At 30.5% G+C, this 25,970-nt stretch overlaps 1 protein-coding gene across 1 annotated transcript in view; it reads right to left on the reverse strand.

Moving 5' to 3' along the window:
• Nucleotides 1-25,970, reverse strand: part of LOC112680328 (lysyl oxidase homolog 2) — a 51,021-nt gene that overhangs the window by 3,372 nt on the left and 21,679 nt on the right. The window contains exons 6-7 of the mRNA XM_025550384.1: nt 11,828-12,086; nt 2,167-2,419 (exon numbers count right to left, since the gene is read on the reverse strand). Coding sequence (XP_025406169.1) covers nt 2,167-2,419; nt 11,828-12,086 — 512 coding nt within the window. The remainder of the gene's footprint in view (nt 1-2,166; nt 2,420-11,827; nt 12,087-25,970) is intronic.

Below are 25,970 nucleotides of genomic sequence, written 5' to 3' on the forward strand. Positions count from 1 at the left end.
TAATGTTATGTAATCGATCGCAGAAAAACAGTTACTACTGCTGTTTGTTTTATCTGCGTTCAAGATTTTTTTAAGTTTTTTTTTTTCGTTTTTTTTTTCTTTTTTTTTTTTGTTTTTTTTTGTTTTTTTATATAGTTTATATATTCGACACGTCTTCTGTGTTATACGGTGCCCGAGCGAGCCAGCCCGGACGCACAGGTAGTCAATAATTTTTTTTAGTATTTAAGTCACGTTATTTGTTTCCCATAGATACACTTGTTGCAGTTTCAGCGAGCACAGAACATACAGTAAAATTTAAAACAATGGCATACACCCGAGATGTTGCAATTATTACAATACAAATTGGACACAATTTTACTACACGGTCTAACAAGATCAAACGTTGTCCTACCGCAGAGCATACGACTTCATAATCCGGAAATCAATACTGTCGTGAAGTTATCGTGTTCATCGATGACAGGAGAAAAATCTTTCAATCCGTGCACAACTTGACCGCAGGGATTTTGGCCTATAAGACGGATAACGGTGATGGACAATAGTGGTGTTGTAAAACGTCGTCACATTGTCGTTACTCTTTGTATGCTATTCAATCAACTGTAAAGGATTCGTTGTGTTTTCGTGTCAAACAACCGTTCGTATGCGATCGTCATAGGCATAAAGAAAGTTAGTGATTTTCGACCGTAGTTCGGATAAAAAAACAAAAATTGACCACGGACGTTCGCGTCGGTTAGCATTATTAGCCTAACTCGTCGTAGAAAAAATACAAACAATAAATACGGTTTATACTTTTACAATAATCGTAAAAATATTTTCATATAATATTATTTTCGTTTTTGTAAATAAAAAATTATATTTTTTCCCTCGCGCGGACGCTCGGTTTAACGGTCGGATTATTTCTCCGGAAAATATTAAATCGGACTGTTTTTTTTTCTTCTTTTTGTTACGTCAAAATTTCCGTAAATCTCCACGCGGCCATCCAGTGCCGGGAATGATGGTTAACTGTTTTCACGTGATATTTGCTTAAAAAGCTTCTGCGAAACGGATAGGAGAACCGAGACAGGGATAGAGTGACAAGGGGTGCGTTTAATCTCACCGGTACCCCGCCACCGAATCCTAATCATCGTATTTCCGCGCACGTTAACCGGCCGGATACTAATTATTTTTATGCGCATCGGGTGATCCGTGTAGGCGTAGGTAAAACTTCGCAAATCGCAGACAGGTAAAAAATAACCGAGTGAGGTAAACTGTGCACATTATATTAACCATACACGTAGCGGGTTGTACGGATTAGGGCGAAAACGGCATGATTATTTCATCTGCACTCGGCAAGCCACCCGGTCGTGCGTTATCGTACCGCTATTGATTAGTTAACAATTTTGTTCTTTCGCGATGACGACGTAGACGTTTAATGGAGAAGTAAGTAAGTAGACGGAAATAAAAGCATTCGTACACGAGTGATGGACATGATGCATACGACGTAAGGTGAATGAAGTATGATCGTCAAAATCGTCTAAAGAGAAAAGTCGAAAAGTCGTGTCAGTCCCAGAGATAATATGCGTTGTGCACGTTGCGGGCGAATATATTGGACGCAATTGGAGATAAATCGGATCGAAACACGAATTAATGATTTCTCTCCTCCTCCTCCCCTCAAACTCCGATGAATAGCAAAAAGATATTTTCGTGGTATCAAGGGAAATGTTCGTCGTTTGGTACCATTCCCCATCCAGTATTGAACTTGGCCGATGCCTCAACCAAGGCCGTAGCAAGGGGTGGCTAAAAGTGCCTATGCCCCGGGCGCGATTCCCGAGAGGATGCAAAGATGAAAAATTTGCAATTTAATCGTTTCTTATAATTAAAAGCAATATTATGTATTTATGTAATTACCTATATAACTTAAAAATATTATTATGTTATACCTATGAACCTACTTATTATTATTACTATTATATATATTAATATTTTAATAAGTTATCGATTTAAATAAAATTAAATGACGCTTAGATAACTAAAAGATAAGAAACAATCATTATTTATGCTACATCTATAAAAAATATTCAGTTCTCTTATAAATTAAAATACTTAAGGGCGTGTTTTGAAGTTTCGCCCCGGGCTCAACATTTGATTGCTGCGGACCTGCCCGTGATCGAAAACGTGGTAGGTACGTACCTTGAACGTGTACAGGCCTGGATTCAAGTCGGTGATGTCCACCCACTGGCAGTCAATGTTGTGCCGGTAAATGTCCGAGCAGTTGACCGTTATGCCCTGGTCGCCGTAGTTGGCGCACGCGAAACCCGGCACCGCACCGCCCGTGCACTGATTGTCTTCCAGGCAAAACGAAGCCTTATGGCCCTCGGCAACTTTCATGCCACCGCCGTCCAGCACGTCGAACGTGGCGAACACTTCCATGCTGTGGTAATGCCTGCAAACGTGTCACAGGTGAAATTCAAAGACATTCGATACCGTCTCGCATCGTATGCGCAAGGATGCGCGGAACCCTTGTGAAGACATCCGTTGAACCAACATCGTTGTAATTTAAGCTTTAGTTAATTTTAAATAAGCTTTTAGTAAATTTTAATTAAGCTTTAGAATAAGAATCTCGCTAAAAACATCTCATCTCGTACTCGTATTATCGTAACTAATAAAACCCAATGATATGTATATCTACCTGTACAATGTTCGAAGGGAAAATATATTTCGAAACACGATTGTTATCCCCATAACGGTCGCTATCAGGGTTATATCCCTTCCCCATTGTTTTTAGACGTATTATACTTGTCCGTTTCTTCTTGGATAGGGGGGAAAGTGTCGAGAGAAGAGAGCAGCAGAGCATTCGAGAGGTCAGTCGTCCGAAGATACCCGTAGCAAGCAGAGTGACCTAACAATGCGGTCTGAGGCACATAATTTTCACGATCCACCGCGTTTCGCTCACACTTGCGGCCGTATTATTACCATCACGTACAAATTCCTGTTGTATTAACGTAACATTGTAACCAGTGACGTAACCAATTATATCTTTTGAAGGAGTTATTATTAAAAAAAAAAAACGAATTGAAATTAATTATTTGATTCAAGCTATCCGAAAATGAAATAAAAATAGATATTTTATAAAATTGTTGAAAACTTACATTACAATTAATATGGCGTTTACTTTGTTGTGTCGAACTTATATGAATATCGATTTTTTCACAAATGTATTCTGCATTAGAAAATAATTTTTTAAATTCTATATCACCATTTTCTCGAATATTGTCGGGTACTGGTTTTCCCATTTTGTTATCGGCTTGTGACGGTTCGAGAAAATGTTCGAACCGTCTCTGCCGCCGCACTACCTAGCGACCATCGAAATACCAAACGGTCGTGTGCGTCGTTGCGCCGCTACCTTTTTTCAGTCCGTAAGTGATTGTACGTGGATTTTTCGAATTTGTGGTATCGGTCTTTTCGCCAACGTTAACAATAAATTGTAACAACACTACAATTTTTTTTCAAACTATTAATATTTTTTTCTTAATCTCGAAGGCATTTCCGTGGGAGGTATAACCTCCTAACCCCCTCTCACTGAACACGCCACTAGTCGCAACGCTAAAGAGCTGCCAGCATCGCAGTAAAATTACAGCAATGCCGCGTGATATTAAATTATTTGTCATTCGAACACTGCGGTCGAGGGATAACATTATATTTTATCTTGATCATCAGCGGTTGGTCGTGTTCTCGAACAACATTTCGGAACGAAATACAATGTTGTTGAATAAGCGACAACGATGAAACTATACTTCGGTTTCATAAATTATCGACGCCACGATGGCAGCAATCCTGCGCAATCTTGTGAAAACGGTCAAAAAATCGCCATCGATATATACATATTTGCATAGGTTAGGGTCTACGTAAGCATTTTGATAATTCATATTTATTTTTATAAAATTTTAATTTATGTGTAGTAAAACCACTCGAGTAGTTCTTTAATGGTTATTGAATAATGTTAACATTATAATGTAACATTTAATCGTATAATAATTTTATGATCTCAGAATAAAAATATACCTCATTCTTTCAATAATACGCTTTTATTGCATTATAATTCTATACGTATACACATATACTATAAATTTATGTTATACGTGTATGAAACTTACATAAAAATAATATTCTCCCTTGTTATTTTCACCAAACAATATATCATACTCACTCAAAATACACTCGTCCTTAAATCCTATCTATTCCCGACATGAATCCCAAACTTTTCATATGACATGTGATTTTTTTTTAACTCTGAACACTAGCTTAAGCACTTGGTCTTATTATCTTGTTATTATTTTTTTATTCTATAGTATCTCACTATTGTTATTGAATACATCAATAAATCGTTAGTTTTCACATTTTTACATGAGAAATTCATTAAAAATAAATATAAAAAGAATATTTAATCAAACGAACATTATTATCCGGGATAGTAATATATAATATTTATATTTTTATTGAAAATAATATAATTTAAATTATTATTTTTTTAAAAAAATATTAATAAAAAAATATTGATTAACGAATATTGGATTTATTTATTCTTTCTTAATCCTCATTATCACTTATATTTAGGTCCTATGATACTACGATATTAGCGTTAGTTGGGTCATGTTGAAAACATAAACATGTTTATGTTTACCACGGAAACCCGTGGTCAAATTTTACTGTTCCTCAGTCATTAATTGAAGCATCTCGTGTGAACCTCTTGAAAAACATAATCAGATACGTTATGCATAATGAGATTTCAAGGTGACTGTATTGATTAACCAATGATTATTGGTTATGAACAATTCAAAGGGTCAAATGATTATCCGAATCAAAATAGTATTTTTGAAAATACTAACAATTTTTAGTATTTTTTAATCTTCAATTTTTCCGTAAAATATTCCTATATAACGTTTTTACTCATTATTCTCGTGATATGTCGTATATTAAATTTGTATGGTATATTAAACTATTCGGATAAAAGTTTCGTGTAAATATTGTTTATCATTTTTATTCCGCATCTCCATTATTTCATAATATTTTACATAATAAGTTCTATTATCAAACGTTAAATTACATGAATTAATTTATTCAATCATTTCCCTTGAGTGGTTTAAAGTTTTATTTTCTCAAAGAAAACTACCTACATGTACTCTTTATTGAATTCTTCTTTTTTTTTTTTTTAATTTATTATTTTATAACGCAGTTGTTTTCAAAACAAGAACTTTCATATAATACAATAAACAATTTCAATGATAATATTATAAAACATTTTTCAATTAAAACTTTTTATTCATTTAAATAAAATATGGATTTCTAGTGAAAATAGGAAATTAATAAAATTGCATGTTTTTATTTTTAATTAAATTATTCATTTTATCCAGAAGTTTTGTTATATAACTCAATTATTATTTTTCTGTGAAACTAATACTTATTTTGTTACTTACGACAGTAATGTAACTGCAACATAATTATTTAAAATGGTTTATATTGTTGTAAAATATAATCATTTTTATCCCCTGTATTTTCTTTCAGAATAATTATTTACTTTTTTTTGCTCGCATTATTTCTGCACACTATGATTATATCATAGTTGTTGTCATATTTATATTTTTCGATGAATTATTTTTAATTTTATAACAACATTTCATTCTATAGAATTTTGAATAAATTAATACAAATACATTAAATGTATCCTTAATAAATTAGATGAATTCTTTGCAGATTAGTTTTTCTACTGTGGTACAATAAGACAACTCCCGTACCTTAAAATGTATTTTCATAGTGAACAGTATATTGTATTATTAATTAACAAATTTTCTCAACTAAATTTAATAATAATGTGTTTTTATTTAGTTTGAAATAATATTTTTGTTATAAGAAAATAAACTTTCAGACATGAAATGGATAAAAATCAAACGTATCCACACAATGAATAAAGATTTGATGATAATACAAAAAAAAGCAAAACAAAATAAATAGAGGAAGAAATAATGCGAAAGAGCAAAATATTTAAAATTTAAATTATTTTGTACCATAAAATTTGATCAGTTAAAAAATTTCAAATACAATAATCTGAGAAAAAAAAAATAGCGAAATATATATATATATATAGAAAAATGTACTTAATAACCATACACAGTATAATTACAACTTATTTAGATATTAAATGTATGAACATTTCATGAAAAATATTAACATAATTAAGTAATTAATTTCAATAAGAGGAAGCCTAATTATTGTTTTACGAATAAACCGTTTCCTTTTTTAACAAATTTTTCCGTCTTCTGAATTAAATCACCCCTATCTGTGTCTCTTATCCAAGAAAAAAAAAATATCACTCTTCGTACCTCATTGTGTAGAATAATATAGTACTGATTTTGTCGTGTATCAAGTATTGTTATCATATAATATTACTTTTACGTTTGGTCAGCATGCGATACTACCCCGTTCTGATTAAAATGGAAATATGGACGGACTATTGTTTACGTTAAAATTAATTAAAAGCTTTCCGATACCAGAGTCAAGAATCCCATTACTCCAACCCGGCATTGATAAAGGTGTTTGAACAACATTAACATACTATCGGCCAAGTTATCGCACAATGCATATTCATCTAAATCGTATCTTTTATACTTATATCAATCGCGTGGGAGACTATTAGTCATGTGCCCTGATCGAATTGGTATTTAAATGTACTTCGCGTGAAAAAGGAACGTCGCGTAAATCGTTCCGTTTCCGTCGCATCGACGGCGAGTGGAGAAGCTCGATATCAATTACAATGAAACAAAGCGCTGAACGTTTCGATAAAATGTTACATCTCACCCCCTCGTCATCGACCTAAGAAGGGAGAGAGGGAGAAGCTTTAATTAACTACTGTGTTGCGGATAAATCTCGTTTATTGTCCTGCATGCTAGTCGGGCTGCGAATAAGATCCGTGAGTATCCGTCTTAAATGTGCGTAGTACATCAAATCCAAGAAAGCAAACCAAAAATAATCGGAAACTTTTTAAATTTTTAGAATCACAACGTAACATTCAAAGTTTTGACAGAACCTATTGGTGTTTTTAGTAATATAAATGTTGTTTATTTAACGACACTGTAGACGAAATCGTTATATCGAACCTTAAAAGAAGAAAAAATTATTTTTCAGACCGAACTTTGACAATATACAAGTAGAACAAGCAACTGTATTATTATTATTCAACAGATTTTCCATTCTTGTTAATTTTAATATAAATAGTTTAGATGGCAATTTGGATGATTTCGGTAATAATGCCACGATAATTAAGACGATCAAGATAAGACAATATATTGCAGTTTAGATTCAAGTCAATACTAACTAACTCTTTTTGTATTGTCGATTCAAGATAAGATAATATTGAGCCGACATTAATCAAGAACACCTCAACGTTATTGAATCTTTGAAACATTTTTTTTAGAATAAATTAACAATATAATATTTACATAAATAAAACAGGAAAGGTTGCAAAACATCACTATAGTTCACTATAGATTTGAACAATATAATTGTTGGATTTCGTACATATTAGATGACTGAACGCTGAAATAAAAATGTTTGAATCTCAAGATAATTCAAGACTAGACATGATAGTTACAAAAAACTGAATATGATTTAAAACAAGATTATCATCAAGATATTGAATTTTAATATCAAGACAATACAATAATGATAATTAAAATTTCATGACAATAAAATAATAAACCATTTATTATCTTGCGCTATAACTATATTTAGGGGTAAACCGTTCATAATAAAATAATAAGACACGACCAAAATACATTCTGATAAATTTTAACGATTCCCGATTCCGGGAATCTAATCAACGACCCTTCGTTTTAATGTTACCGAATATTTTTTAATAAGAATTTTGTATAATTGTAGTTTTAAGTTAATAGTTTAATCTCAAACGCTATGGTTTGGAATATCTAACCTACTTGAAAAGATTAAAAAATCAATTACATTTTGTTAAAAAATTTCATAGGAAAAATATACTTTTCAGATAATCGAATTGAATCAATAACACATCTAATAATAGAATTCTAATCACTGCTAAAAAAAAAAAAAAATATTCCGGTTAAAAACAAGTTTCAAAATTTAAAAATTCAGCAGATTGGACTATTATGAGCTTTGTTAAGTCTCCATAATTACATTTTTATCTTGATTTTATAAAAATAAATATAGTATACCAAAAATCAATTCAAATAAAGATAAAAAGAAGCTCAACTAAAATTATCTTTATAAAAGATAAACAAAATTCATCTAGATAAAAAGCACATAAATAAATTGATAAACAATGATTTTATATTAAATTGTCAACAAAAAAACGTTTGTAAGACATATCTCAAATATAAATTTTTTTTTTTTATTTGTTCGAAGCGTTAAAAATGTGTTTAAATATTAAAAGTGTTTTATTTGTTTAGAATAAAATATTTAGGTAAACATTTAATAGTATATAGCTATTTATTTCTGAATCCCGTGTAAGCGTTGACACTTTCCGTGATAAGACCAAGCGTGGAGGATAAACACTAGCGAAGGATTATTGGTTGTGTTTGGGCAATAGGTTATGACCGTTTAGTGCGTTACAATATTTTACAATTTATTTTTATAAAATTAATGAAAATGAAATTCCTCCACATGGATGAAATGATTTATTTTCAAGATTTTATTAGTTTTTACCAAGAAACAGTAGATTATGACGACGATGATTGTTAATTGTTATTCATTACCCAAAAACTATAATTTTTGTTATTATATATGGCGAAGTCTACAGATATATAATATATATCTGCACTAAATAACAGCTATATTTGGTTAATACTCATTGGGGTATAAATATTTGTTGAAATTTAGGGCAAAGTATGGGTACTTTTTCGACCATATTTATTTTAACTAGATATTTTCATTACCTATTGAATATTTTTATCGTAGCTACCCAGGCGATGTACGAAAAATTACTGAATTCTCAAAAACTCAAAATATTATTTAAATATTTTACATAAAAATAAATATATGGATGAATTAATACTAGATTACTAATATATTCATCTAAAATAGATAAGTGACAACACTGATTATGAGACATTATATTTTTGTGCCTCTCAATGTTGTGATTTTATTCAATGGTTGTGTCCAAAATAAAAATATCAAGCATGCAGCTGATCCTGGACGAAATCATCAATACAAAATATTTTGAAAATCTACAGAACAAATTTTATAAGCTACTTATAATACAATTTTAATTGGTGGTTGTTATAACACTATACGTAGAAAGAAAATCTTTGAAAAGCAAAAGAAAATAAATCTCTTGGTTTTATTTTAATTTTTTATTTTTATTTTGGAGGTAAAATCAAAACAGGTCAAATACACGCACGTCTGGTCTAATATATCAATAATATATTGTGCAGGAGTCCAAGTGTTGTTTAGTGTCGTATTTACATGCCTACAGTGACAATTTTTTTCAAGGGGAAAGGGTGGCGTATTCATAACGACATATTAGATAAAGATGATATTGACTCATAGGCGCTTATAATTTGTCTATTATAAATGTATTGTTTTCATCTCATAACAGGATGCTAGTGTTTTACATCAATCGAAAGGTAATATCAACATTTGGAGGAGACGATCCGACGAATACTTTTCAGTCGTGTTTCGCAGACTCTTATATGCAGGGATCGGGACTAAATGCATTTGCATATTTGTTCGGGAAGTAAATAGAATAAATCTGACATGGTACAAATTTGTATTATGGTGTTTGGAATTGAAGTTTAAAAGTTTATTGTGCATATTTTTGCATATTTTGGATTTTTTTTTCTTCAATTGCATGTTTTTGAGATGTATTGATTTAAACTGCATATTTTAAAATAATTGTAAATAATTTACTCATAAATCAAAAATATTAATGAAAAATTTTCATTTTTGACACGTTATAAAAATATTATTTAGAAAACTAAACGTGCTGATACATTAATCATTTTAAATCAATTTTATCTATATGAATTCGTCTGCAATAATGCTGGTAGGGCGGTACTCAATAGCGTTATTCCACTTATTTTATTCGGGAAACCCATTTTATTTTTATCTCTGAAGACAATTTTATTTTTATTTAATTGTCTTTCAAAGTATTATTTTGTTTGCCAGTTCTCGGTAATCGACGAATCACGAACGACGATTGTTTTCTTGTTAATGCGTTACTGCGTATTTTGTCGTATTTGTCTTCGTGTTCGTATTTGTTTTCGAGGCTTGTGTCTGTTAATTTATAAGTGCTCGTATTCGTGGTATAATTTTCTTAAATTAATTAATAAATAAATATACCGAAAGCAGTACCGGCGCTCGGTGGCGTATAATTTCGAGGGGGCGGGGGGTATGAAAAAATATATACTTAATTAAGGTTATAAATTAACTTATTTTTAATAACTATGAAAATTAGAATACATAAATTTAATTACAGGACAAAGTCTAATTTTCGAGGTAGATTTGCAAAATTATTTATCACTTCTTTAGTGTTTATTGAAATACTTCGATGAATTGACATGAGATAATCCTGTTAGTCGATTTTCGCTTGTACTATTTCTCAAGCACGACTTCAATCTTTTCAATATCGAAAACGATCTTTCTGATGACGCTGTTGAGACTGGTAAAGTTACTAATATTAACATTAAGCACCATATATTTGGAAAAAAATCAACGAATAGTTTATTCAAAGTATCAATAGCAGATTTGGATTTCTGACAAACCACGGAACATTTGCAATTATTCTGAGGACTTTGGACAATTTGTATTTTTTTGATGTGCGAGGATGCACAATTACCCCATACCGGGCAAGCGTAGGTAAGAATTGGGCGTATTATTTGCTTAAAAATTAGGAGAGAGCATTTTTTTCCCATACTAGACAGTTTGGTTTTAATTAATACATAGATTAAAGAAATGCACACGTGGGTCGTACTAACCATAAATTTCGGGGGGGGTTTGAACCCCCCCCCCTATATACGCCACTGCCGGCGCTAGGGGAGGACAAATGTGACATTTGTCCAGTGCCCCGCGCTTGTTAAAGGGCTCCGTGATTTTTGATTATCATTTTAATACCGTGAAACACATTGATATTTTATAACAATAAATTATAAATCTATATTATGCCTATCATTAGTTATTTGGAAAATGATACCTACATTTAGCCATAGTACAAATAACAAATTAAATCTTTATCGATACGACGAAAGCGTAATATTTTGACGATACCCGTCGAGTAGGATCCCTATAATAAATAATAATATAAATATTTATTTTCTCTATTGTTATTGTTTAAAATTCGAAGAAAAATTGAAGTATTTTACAGCATTGTAGTCTACAGTCACGCAGTGTGTGCGTTTTGATTGTCGTTAGCCGCATGCGTTCCTCGCTCGTGACTGTAGCAGTGTTGGGAAACTATTCTATATTCTGTTTCAAAAGATAAAGTACCGCGAAAAATGGCAAAATCAGTACTGTGCGGCCGATATTTCCGTCGAACTGCATAAACCATACGAGTCGCGCGCGTCACGTCCTAAGGAATCACACCTTAAGATCCAAAACCAATGATCGTTATCGCCAACTACCTAATCGAACGCAAGCCGCAAAGTGCACATAATAATATCACGGATAAATATTCTCAACATTTTGATCTATGTTGATTAATAGAAGCGTATTATATTTTAGTAATTTAAGACGGCGATCCTACTGCAAACGGTAAACGGTAAACACACACAACTCCGTATCGCAAACCTCCCTCGCCCGGTGTCGTTATCGCGCGCGCATTACGGATACGTACATGTGACACTGATGGAACTGCCACAAATGTTTGGGTATGGCCGGCCGGAACGGGGCTGTGCCCACGTTGGTGATTTTCGCGGTGAACCGCAGCAGCCTCCGGGTGAGCAGGTGCCAGTCGGTCTCGGACTGCCGCAACTGGTATGCGGACGATGCCAAGCAGTTCTCCTCCATGGCGCACTGCAAGAAGTACATCTGCCGATCCTCGAGATACGCCGACCTGACCAGCTCGTCCGCGTTCACTGCTAGATCGGCCATGTCTGCGAACCCGGTATAAATATTACAACAATTGCGCCAATAGCGCAATCAGGAATTTTTCATGGGGGGGGGGGGGGTCTGACAAAATAAACTAATATAGAATATGATATTAATATACTATTATACATACCAGGGGGGGGGGTCCAGACCCGGAGTCCACCCCCTGGTTGTGCCACTGAATTGCGCACGTACGACGAATAGTAATAACGTCTTCGTCGCAAGGCTACATACAAATTGTACTATCGTAACAATATCTGTATTTACATTAGAAAGTATGTGTTGGTTAAAACTAATGGCTGTCAAGGGTTGCGAAGTTTTTATTTAGGGACCCCGTGGAGCTAAGTTCGTCAACCCGTAATGACGCGTTGACCCAAATCACAGAATTTTTATTGAAATGATTTGGTAAGGACGGAGGAAATATAATGATAATATTTGTAATAACAATAATTATGATTATAAGTAAAATAATTCCGTTAACACGCGACTGAAATATTGTATTTCATTAACTTTAAATCGTATGTGGTGAAAACCGTACGATACGAAACTAGATCATTAAAATAAATACAATTAATATGTAGGTATCAAAAGAAAATTATAACAAAAACTGACGAGAATGGGATCAATCATCCTCGGGACAAACGATATTTAACCCTTTCAGTCCTCAATTATGATATGATAAAAAAAATTAATTCAATCAAGAAACCTCATTTAAAGTACATCATATAACCATTAATAATAGTTGGGGGCACTTTTACCGACCTTTGCTAAAATAGGGTGATTGTCCGTTGCAAGGGATATTATTTCTCGGCGGAAAACTATAACTTTTACAAATTGATCATTATAGTTCTTTTACATGAAAATTTGTTCTAAGTGCAAAAAATCAATTTTTATTCATATTTTCAATTAACACATACATTTTCAAAATCAGATTTCAATCCATCCTAATTTTTAGAAATTTTGTACAGCCTATTACGATATGAAAGTCTATAAATATTTTAATTTCTCTTACATCTATATTTCTTAAAGGTTTTCTTTTTTGTAATGTATATATGTTTGTGTAATGAATCACCAACTGAAAATCGACATCACTATAATACAAATAAAATAATAATATTTTACGTATTTAGAAAAATGTGTAATTTGGGGGTCTATCATATCAAAACCATAAAACTTCGGGTTAAAAATCATCAAATAGTTGTAAATTTTTATTAAGATTAGGGAAATAACTCCATTGCCGTACACTTTTTAATTTTTCACTTATTAAAAATATATATATATATATTATAATTATGTATTTCAGCTAGTACATCAAGCTGATCTCAAATGTTACTATCAATATCTATAATATAGATTTTATATTGTTAATTATAGAATCACAACCGTTTAGAATTTCAACAATATCATAATCGTTTAATTTTTTGCTAATTTTAAATTTTTTCCAAAAAAAATTATACTTAATTATTAATATTAAATGTCTTATAGAATAAAACATATATATAAACTAAAAAAAACAACAACCTATACAAAGTTTATTATAGTATATTAATAATAATTTTTATCAATATTTTATTTAATAATAATAAAAATTGTATAGCTCTTAATTACATAACTACTTTTTTATTTAAAGATTTTATGAATATTTATTAATCATTAGTGGTGAGATATTAATGCAAATACATCTTTTTTTCTAATGTCCCAACACGTAGGTCCGTAAGCAAAAAATGTATTTCAAGTGATTCTGATTAATTTAATGTGGTTTTTATTTTGCATTTTTTTATTTTTTTATATTTTATGACAAATTTAACTTTATATGCATTTTATTGGACATATTATACTGTTTTTATGGACGTTTTTAAGTTTTATAGAGTATTTATCACAACTCATTTATTAACTAGAATAATACGTACTGTGTTATAGTAACACAACATAATTAGTACAATTATGGTAATATAAAATGGCTGAAACCGATCTCATTTGCTGCACTATTTTACTTTTTGCCCAAACAAACTTTTTAGATAAATACTATATAAAATACTCAAACAAACATGTTGCTACCCCCTCCCCCCCGGCAAGTAAAAATCTAAACAAATTAAAATCGTAAATATTATGGTTTGATTTGAAATGAAAAAATATATTATTTTATATACTTTAATACAAATATATTAACTCCCCCCCCCCAATGTATACACGGCACTAACGTTATTTAGGTTCCTAGATTATTCTTTTATTCACGATTTAAAGTTCTTCTTATACTTGGTACCTTTTTATTTTTACACTATTCGTTTGTACACAGTATGTTTTTTTTTTTTTTTTATAATATAATATTAATAAATGTGAAATATGCTACTTTGCATTTCTTATTTTATGATAAAAAAAATTATTATTTACAATTATTAGAATATTGTTCACAGCTATAAAATCAAATATAATTATATAAATATTTAATTTTGATGAAAGCAACATACAATTATTCAATTATATATTTTTATTCAATAACATTTCCTAATGACCGGTGAGAAAACATTTATAGTTTTCGTTTTATCCACAATACTGAATTATAAGATGAGCATAAAAATTTTGATTATATCATAAAGCAAATATCTTATAACTTAAATTCTAATTGAACTGTATTTTAATCAAAACCATGTTTAGTATTCTAACTGAAATTAAAAATAAAATTCATTTTTTTTCGATTTTGTGATACTTTTTTATTGTGTTTGTGTTGAAATTTTAAGGAAATCAACATGGTTATAGAAATTAGAAATAATTCAGTATTATTGAATGACTGCGAATCGATCACTATTCACGTAGCCCGCCCATCAGACTTCAAAATAAATCAGATTTTATAACAACATCCATGGTTTAATAGTCTAAATAATAAAACGATTTAAACATATATTCAAAGTGATTTGCCAAATGTGTTTCATAATATACTACTATAGATGATACTTTTGATGGTAACGTATTAGTTTTCAATCATTTTATTTTCACTTTTAAAATTTAATTCCTGATTACATATCTCAAAAAATATAAAAACAGAAATTTCTGTTACGAAATGCATTGATAAAATTTGCTGCAGTAACTAATTTCCCATCAAAAAATGAACATGAAAAAAGATTGTCTGTAATTCATAAGATTTTTAAAGCCTATCATGAATAAATGCTTAGTAAATTTAATTATAGTACTCTTATTTTGTTTCAGTAATTTACATACCTAATAATTATTTTGACAAATATAGTGTTATTATAATAAAATTCTAAAGTCTATTTATTATTTATTATTTTGTTATTTATTATATCATATTTCATGTATTTTGTAGATAGTATTTCTTTGAAATATAATAAATTATTGTATCAAAATGAGAGCTCTTCGGTTTATTTATTTTTCTAAACTACTTTGACACGGAGTTCGACGAAACATTTTTATTGAGATATAAGGTGGTATTTTTATAATTATTATAAGCTTATAATACATAAATATGTAATGATTATAATTTATTAATTAATTTAATTAATTGATTTATGTATACATATATATATAATCATGATTTGTCACTGTCATAACAAGGAGATTATGAGGATATAAAATAAATTGATTTGGAGCGAGGATAATATTTTATGATTTATTCTCACCGTATACAAATAATTGAACAAAATAAAAAATACTGAATATTTTTGATTTGTAACTTTTAGCTACCTTAAAAATTGTCTGGTAAGTTATTCCCTATTCTCTTATGTATAATATTTTTAATTGATTGGTGCCTTGTATGATGTACGAATACGGACGATTGGGCGTGACCATTTAGATGTGACAGTTTGTATGTATAGTAAGGTGGTCCTTATTTTTTAACTTTCAAAATTTCGAGTCAGATATTCGACATTTTGTTCATCATAATTAGTAAGTACATTATACAGGTCAAATAACGTAAAAAAAAAAAATTTAATTTATACATAACATTAAAAAAAGTATTATAAATTTATATAAAAAATTACCTTAAATTAACATTTTAGGTATAAATAATATTAATAGAGATAATTGTTTAACACCATAAGTATTCCAATTCTAACACAATCAACATGATTATTTTAATTGTATTACGTCGTGAAACATCATGTTCCTAATTACTACATGCATTCGTCCTAGACGGATGATCTATTATCTTCAGTTGTCATCCTTATAGAGCTGGACAAAGAAATAACACAAATTATTCCGTGTTTTCGAATGGAGAAATCTGATTTCTGTTAATATATGGCCATGATATCTACGTTTTTTTTTCTTTTTTTTACTAATCTTTAAGCTGAATAATATTATATTAACAAAAACAGTTTTTTTTTTTACCAATGAAACCAATACACACCAATAATGTTTGATCACAATTTTCATAAACGTCGTGTAAGTATAATATTTATTTTAACCGTTCAACGATTGATTAAGCAATAAGGTTTTTGATGAAATTTAAAATGTCTATTTGCACAATATATAATAAATGTCGTTAAATTTTCGAACGAAAGTTCTCTCAACCATTTATCTAATTGCATTTATTTAGAATCCGTTAGAAAAGTTTCTCGTACAACAAGTAAAGACATAAATCAAAGCTTACTCATGATGTATGCGATAGTGTTTTGGGTGAATAATCTTAAAATTCCGTTAAATTATTCGTTAGTGAAACGCTACCAAAAATAGCTTGTCAATATAATATATATATTTTTTTGTTCATTTTAAGTCATTATTTTGTAATTCCGCTATTCTTTTCCCGAACAAAAGTTTTATTTCCAAAGTAAAACTTCTAGTCCCAGCAATCGAAAGTTAATTAATTGATTGATTTCTTATACTAATAAAATTTGATGTCACGGACGGTATACCAGGTGCAATCTACGATCAGGTAATCTGGAAATTCGGTATAAAAGTGTTTCTGATAATTTCGACATAAAAGTTTTTAATTAAAAACGTTAGTTTCCCTCCGAAATTCTCGTTACTGATGATCTTGAGAATGGTAGACAGTAAAAAGCTTTTCAATACCATTATCAACCTGTGTCAATATTTTCGAACGACTACACTTTCATTAATTTTACGAGGCACTTTTTTTTAATGTTTACTTAAAATAAATAAAATACGTGAAATATTAATAAGACATCGATACTCTTAAGTATACCCATTCACACAAAACGAAATTAACGTTAAGTTTATTAATAATTAATTTGATAAATAACTTATAAAAAAATATTAGATGTAACGTGTTCGAAAGACAACTTTAATTACTGATCGATAACATGTAGTTAAGATCAAACGAAAATGATAAAATTCCACGTAATTATACATTAAAAATATATAATATGTTGCTATATATGTTTATATATAAATGATTTTTGAAGTTAAGAAATTAGAAACTAAAATCATTCGTTTCATATCGTTATTTCAAGTTAAATTCGCAAATGATGAATGTACTAAGTAATAATTTCTTCGCATTTCTTCATTAAGTATAATTTTTGATCTCGAATAATCGATTCGTTATCTTTTGACTGTTTTACTAAATTAATTAAAAGTAGCGATTATAAAATATTATGTCGATAATAACCAAAACTCCATCATAACAGAATACATAAAAAACGTTATAAGAAAATTATGTCATTAAATACATGACCAAGTATAAATAACACGAAAATAACCACATTATTAAATGTGATTTACTAAGTGCATTTTACTTATGCATAATTTTTCTGAAGACAAAAGTTTCAAACTAACGTCGTGTTCGGTCCTTTTCGGACCAGTGACTTGTCGAGGAAAGGGAAAATATACCCGTAAAAAATAATCAACTTAACAAGCACGAGATCGATGAGTGCGCGGTCGGATAAGTTTTCGTGTTGCAGACCGAGCGGCGGAGAGTACGTCAAACGGTTCAACTTTTTTTTTTCTCATCGAAACTTCGTTGACGAAAATGTTCGACGTCATCGTTGTCGTTGTCGTTGCCACTACGATGCGAAAATAAAAACACGTTATCAGAGAAAAATAAAAGAAAAAATGTCCAAACTCCGCCACCGACCCGTGACCATCGTGAATGTCGTGATACTAACGACGGAGTCCTCATGCGAGAATGGCCAATAATTGATTTAGAAACATCCGACTCGTTTCGATATCATCCATATTTAATACAGTCGTATAAAATAATGTCTGTACACACATACATCACATACGCACAACGTAACCGTGTTTGTCGTATAACGACTACATTTGTCCGACCTGACTTTCCAAAAGCTTTTCTCCGTCGGCTCATTATTATTATTTTAGATTATGGGCAGAGCGAAGAGTGTATTGATTTTTCAGTGATGTTTTTTCCCCTGTGAACAAACTTTCCAATAGTAAAACTCCACCAAAAGATTCAAGAAGTAACTCATAAAATTGATAAGTGAAAACAGATGGTATTTTAAAAGAAAATTGTTCAACTTTCTTTCAGTAGTTTTTCGGATACGAAGGAAAAAAAACGTAAAGAAAACTTTGAAATTATATAATTTTCTATAACCATGCACTTATTTACAATGTATAAGTAGAATAGAAAATATAATCGTTTTACGAGCCGCTCGCCTATTATCATAAAAGCTAGAAAGATTTGAGTGTTATCATAAATATATCAAATATGAATTATCACAACATAACAAATTTGTTCCATGAGTTCTATTGATTGTATTTTTTCCGCCATTCAAAATGCAGGTAGCTGATTAAAGTATAATGGTTTTACCATAGTTTTATTGAGTCAATAAATCGTAATATAATATATCTATAAGTATCATCCAAAATACAATATGAACAAAAAAAAAATTAAAAAACACTCGATATCTGCAATATTCCGTTCCGTCACGTGCTCGCGTTTTCTGGATGGATCAGTCTTGATTTAATATTCTTAATAGCACTGAAAAACGCTTGTGGTGGTAGCGGTGAAAAAAACCAAGAAAAAAAAAAAGCCGTAACACAAAATTGTTATACTCTACATGATAAAATATTGCTTCGGCCGCGGGTGTGAGCATTTTGAACTTGAACTCGCTCGTCCATAAATAAAAATTGGAACTCGTGGACGAATTTCAAGACAAAAATTGAATTAACGCCGGAACCGTAAAGCTTTTCATGCACACAATAATAATTGTTGGTAGTTAGACGGTTAGCATTTTGATTTCAATAACTAAATGTAGATAATATTAATATAATTTATGCAAAATGCATAAATTTCGCTAACCGATATATATATATTTATATAATTTAATATTATAACGATAAATTCGTAGTAGAATGTCGGACGACGACGACGACTATGATGGTACTCGTAAATGTATGTATATATAATTTAATATAATATAATATTAATTGTGTAATAGTTGTCGAATCAAATCCGTCTCGTAAAATACCAAGTTCTGCGCGCTAATGGCTCTGAGTACAATATAATCGTATTCCGTTAAGTCCTTAGACCCAGCAACTTGGTGGTATTTTAATTGTTGTACTATACTACGTAAAATGCACGAGTACCGGGACGCAAATCACCGCCAGAGCTGATTTATATAACACTCGAGTAGGTGAGATGGGGTGTATATTTTATTGCGGCCGTATGAACGCAGTGGTGATTGATCCTCGACAATACGAATCCGTTGATTATTTAAACTCAGCTGGACGTCAACCGACTTAAACTAATGAATATTATCTGGAAATCGAAAACAAAGATTTCCATTTGTTGCATTATAATTTCAAGAGCATCTTGTGATTTTCACGGCTTGACGAATAAAAAAATATTTAAAAAAGGCTTTACCGACCGCCGCGAACAGTGTCCTTGAGAGATAAGTAAAATAATTTTTAAAATCATTGGTATTGATGTACTGGCCAAACGTCACTTATTTTTAAAATATTTAATGCCTTACGCCTTACCGTATAACATATTTGATCTCGCTACACTTTCCTTTCAACTTCATTGATATTTTCTCATCACATAAAACGCCCAACGCTCAATGTTGGGAATAGATAATGCAAAATGTATCTAGATAAAGATGAAAGATAATATGTCCAAATTTATTTAGACAAAGATAATTCCTTAAAAATATTAAAATATCTAGATAAAGATAAAAGATAATTTCATTTTTATCTAGATAAAAAAGAAGATATTTTCAATAAATATTATTTGTTGGTCAATATTTCATATTTATAATAATATCTATGAAGACGCAATTATAATCATTATTATCAATGGGTACCTAAATGTTTAATGTTTATTGTAGTAATGTAGTGTACCATTAAGCAGTATTTATATATAAAGTACAGTATTTAATGATAATTAATTACAAACAAAATTTCATACCAAGAAATAATAATTACTTATTAATAATACATGAATTATAATTATGAATACAAAATCTATATATATAAAAAAAGTGATCTCTGATTTATTAGATTCGTCTCCATACAAGAATAAAAATAACTCTAATCTTGGCAAGAATTCAGACAATTATCTAGATAAAATTATCTTGATAAGTAAACATTTTATCTTAGATAAGTTATTAGATAACTTAGCGTTATTTATCTAGACAAGATAAAAAATGACAAAAAATCTATCTAGATAATTTATCTAGATAAGTCCCAACACTGCCAACGCTTTTCTTCATTTCATCTGACCATACTCAATCCTATGTTTATATCACAGCCCCCCGTTCGGTCCTGTAACGCCCTAACAAGGATTGTGCAATTGGTAATACTTCCGCGTATCCTAACGTGGTCTATTATGGTAGGGCGTATGTGTGAGCCCATACGTTTCTCCTTCTTAGCCTCTCATATAATTAATATAACTAACCATAACTATTGATCTCCACCTTGATTACTACACTTTACTATTTTACATACTTGTTTATGCATTGTTCTATCTTTTCTCTTACTGCTTTTTTGCCATAACTTCAATTGCATTTCCTTACATGCTACTACTCTCTGAATTTCCTCATACAATTACTACGTTTCCTTGCTTTAAGTAAGTAATAGTAATAATATAGTAATACTTACTTAGTAATACACACCATGTACAGATAAATCAATGTGAATCAATCAAGTGATTCCTTATATTTATATTTCATTATTAACTCAAAGAGCACAAAATATACAATATAAAATATCGTAAAATTGTGTTCTGGAGTTATAAATAATCGTTACAATAAGTAATACATATTTTGAGAACGGAACAGTTTTAATTCGTATAACATACAAAATATCTACTTCGTGGTTAGTAAAATCTTTCGAATAACTATTTCCTCAGAAAAATCAAATCAAATGTTGTTCTCCTAAATTTCAATTTATTTTTAGTTTAACCATTACAAATACGTATGGAAATATTTCATGATTGAAAACGCCAGGTGTTTTATCTTATAAATATAAATCGAAAAAAATGGTTGGATTTTTGTAAAAGTGAATAGGTACCATAGCGTGGGTTCTAAGTTGTATAATATAATATATGGCTTACGGGTTTGCTTTAACTCGTCGATGTCTGTAAAAAAAACCACGTTTGTGTTTTGCTGCGAACAAGAGTGTTGTGAAATATTATTCATCACGACGAAAGTCTCCGCCTCACACAACGTAATTAAACGTAAATCATTGAATATCTACCGAGACAACTGCCGTTACCTTCGCATAAGTCGCAATCAGAACTCTATTAATTTATTAAAACAACCGCATAACTATAATAATATACATACATAGTTCGCTATGACATTCGTTATCTGCGCGAGTTTAAGCTGAAAAAGAAAATCTAACGGTCTGGTCCTTTGAATCGATAAGCTCTTGGTTTATCACAAAAGCTCCTCGGTATTGTAAACAACCACATATAATACTCTGCCCGAACCGTATACCCACATTAGTCTTGGAACGTTATTTTTATATAAACGAACACTTTCCACTACGCTATACCCGAATAATCATCGGAATCTATAGCCACCCCCACACTATGTTAAGTTAGGTTGGTCTCAATTGGAAACGGGTGACTTTTGAACTTTTCGATAGAAACAGATTTCACAAGATTTTCACAACCAACGGTCAATAAAATTCATAAATCTTAAATCTATTACTAATTACTATACGTCAGTTTTCAAGGTTACGATGCCGACAAATTCCGTTTTACTTTGGTAGGAACCATAATAAAGCGAAAATAATATGAGGCGAACAATTCATTTTTATTATAATTAAGTTTCATTTTTATAGTTATATATTTTAATACCGTTCTGTTGCAAGTTACTCCACATAATTATACTAATGAATTGGTGAGTGCTGTGACAATCACCTAGTGAATGTCGACATATATCTACTAAATAGTTGAATGTTGAAAAATTAAAATAATACAGACATGTTCTAGCGAATATTGACATGAAATAAAGATTTTAGTCAGTGTTTGCATACACAACACGGTTTTGGTTAATGTTGACATAGGTTACGTACTCGCACATAGTATTATAGTATATAATACTATAGACAATCATATAAAAAAGAAATTATATGTTTAGTAATAAATATTAACAATTAATTTTATTAATTATAATTATCATTATTGAACAATATTATACTTGTATTATTATTTTAAATTATGATTATTTTGCCATACAATAATTGTTCTACTTATTGCAACATGACAATTTACATTTATATTTATATTCAAAACATATTTAATCGTCGATAGTCATTACGTTATTTATTAGATTTTTTTCGAAATGTTCACTTTACTAATTAAAAATTTATATTTTTCAGCCGATGCAAAAAATAATTATCATTTCTCGTTTTAGATACAAAATTATTAAATTTATTATAAAATATTTCACGTATGTAGTCCTTCAAAAAAAAAAAAAAAAATGTTTTGGTTATTATACAAATCACTATACTACGATTACACTATAACTACGTTGAATGAATATATCATACTAAATGCTAACGAGGCAGCATATAGTATGGTGGTTATCCAGATGTAATAAGTCACAGGGTAAGATAATAAAACATTTTATCGAAATTATCAACTTGCACAATACCTTGTATATTAGTCAATAGTTAGGTACTAGAATGAGATCAGATTAAATAATATCGGCAATAACCAATATCGTTATATAATTGTCGAAATTTGCTGGTAAATTTTTACAAATAGTACAAATTTAATCAAGATGCCAACATTCACCAATCACTTTCGTGTATGACGACAATAACCGGGGACTGTCAGCGCTCACCAATCGCGGACATTCGCATTACCTACGTAACGAGTGTACAACGAATTATACATAAATAACAAACAACAGTGATGGAAGGATTTTTTCTTTCAGTTTCTTAAAAAACGACTCTAGATTTGTAATTTACATTTTTAGCATGATTTATACCATAAAGCAGGGGTCTCCAACCTTTTTTTTATACGGTGCGCTAAATCTGAGATACTTTTTAGCATCGTGGGCCAACATTTTTAAAGGAATAGAAAAGTTGTGTAATTGAAAAATAGGTGAAATGTAGTTATTAATAAAAATGTGCATTTATTTATATAATTGGTTTTTATTTTTATAACTCAATTGTATTTTTATAATACGTATAAGTTAAATTTGGAATTGCTTACTTTTTAAAATTTGTTCGTAGTTTACATCAAATGTTGTGGTTCCATTAAGCAGCGTCGCTTATAAATGTTCATCACTGAAATTAGTTCTGTACTTGGATTTGAAATATTTCATTTTTGAAAACGTCTGCTAACATAATTATATGGAGCTAAATATCTACACCATTTCACGTGCATGATTTTTGACATTTGGAAATGACTCCTCTGGCAACATTGTGTAAAATTTTTGAAGACTATTTTCCTTGAAATAATCTTTAAAATTGTTGTTTGATGTAAGCTCGATAACTTCTAGCTGAAAATCCGTTTGTAAAGTTTCTACGGCAAATGGATTTTCAAAAATTCGAATATGGTTTACTGCATTTTTAAAATCTCTAAAGCGGATCTGGAACTGCCCATTTAAATAAGTCAAAACCCCAACATCAAAATCGGTAGAAAATTCTTCATCATTTTCAAGTTTAAATTTAAGTTCGGTTATAGCGTTCATCATGAACACACGTATCGTATCTTATTCGCTCCGTTATCGCTGTGCGCGCTCATTAGTAACTTATTACGGTCAGTATATTAACTAACAGTTCCAATTTTATAATAATATCATTATGATGGATAACGTTCAGAAAACTGGTCCCGCTTCGCCGAGTACACCAAAATCCACAAAACGAAATTTGTCATCCTCGTCAATTTCGGCAAGTCAAAATGACAAAAAAACTAAAGTCTATGTTACACCAAACCGTTTCACCCGACTTGCCACTAATGACATCAATGACGTAGCAACAACTACGCCCTTTATCAATCTCAAGGAAGATCCTGTGTACCGCCTTGCATTGAACGAGACAAGGGACCTCCAGCTCCACCTATCCATGTTAAGAACATTAAAAACTACTCCGCTTTCAATAAGGTATTAACCAATATCACCGACCCAAATAGCTTTACCTGTAGGTCAACGCCGTCATACAACCTGCAGATCGGGAAAATTCCAATAAAATCATTGACCATTTACATGAAAAAAATGCTAGCTTCCATTCATACACCCCCCGTCACCTCGCCCATAAAGGATAGTTTTCACAAACCTTTAATTTTCTACCTTAAGTAATGACATTTCTAGTGTCTTCGCTGAGTTAGGATATTCAGTTAAACACATATACAATGTTAAGAATAAAAACAAATGTCCTTTACCTTTATTCTTTGTGGATATTTTAACACAAGACAATAACAAAGACGCTCTTGGCATCGAGTTTCTATTCAATACCAAAGTTTCGATTAAGATACCACATAAAAAGGTACAATGTTACCACCACAATGTTACAATTGCCAACTTTACAGACATACGCGAAACAATTGCTGCTACGAACCTAAATGCGTAAAGTGTGGTAGTAATCACCTCACGAAAACGTGCTCCAAAGACCGTCATAGTCCACCCAAACGCGCGCTTTGTACAAAGGAACACACTGCAAATTTCAAGGGATGCCCAGTTTACAAAGCTACTTTCAAAAAAACAGTTCCAAATGTCCGTCCGTCCAAGGGCTCTAATTCAAACGACCAGTCCAAGACCAAACATGCGGAAGCCACAAAAGTTCAATTATCACACTCGGAGAATAATATCGCCGACACTATATCAACTTTTATTTCAAATCTAAACTCATTAATTGGGCCCCTTATCTCCCTTCTCATAACAGTCCTAAACATACTTAAATCTAATAGCAGTATTCCATAATCTTATATCTTTTCTTTTTATAATTATATTAATAAATATCCTCATTAACTCTATTCAAAAACGTCAAATTTTAATTTCAATAACAATCTCAATTGTCTTACCTAAACATTAATAATTTAGTATCATTATTATCAATATTATTTATATTATATATATGTTACTTATACAATTTAAAACTGTCAGAATATTTGTAATAACGCCCAGTATGTTGAAACATTTTAAGTTATAATAAATAAAAAAAAAAAGTTTGAGTTTGCTGCAAGTTAGAAAATGGGCAAGATTTTTCTCTTTAAGTTGCATTGTGAATAGAGTTAATTTTAATTCAAAAGCTTTGAAGTAGGTGTATAGATCTGAAATTAATGAGTTTGCTCCTTGAAGTTTTAAATTTAACTCATTCATAAATTGAGTTATATTAACGAGAAAAACTTGTTTCCATAACCATGACAAATCAGCTAACTCAGTGACAACACGGTTTTTTCCGTCATAAATATGTCGATTTATAAACATAAACGAAAAAATCTTTTCAAGACAATATTTAGGCTGAGCTAACGAATTTCACAATAATAGGGAATATCTGGGTACTCG

The sequence above is a fragment of the Sipha flava genome, unplaced genomic scaffold (assembly GCF_003268045.1).
Source record: "Sipha flava isolate LNK unplaced genomic scaffold, YSA_version1 176_pilon_pilon, whole genome shotgun sequence".
In the NCBI taxonomy this organism is placed as follows: Eukaryota; Metazoa; Arthropoda; class Insecta; order Hemiptera; family Aphididae; genus Sipha; species Sipha flava.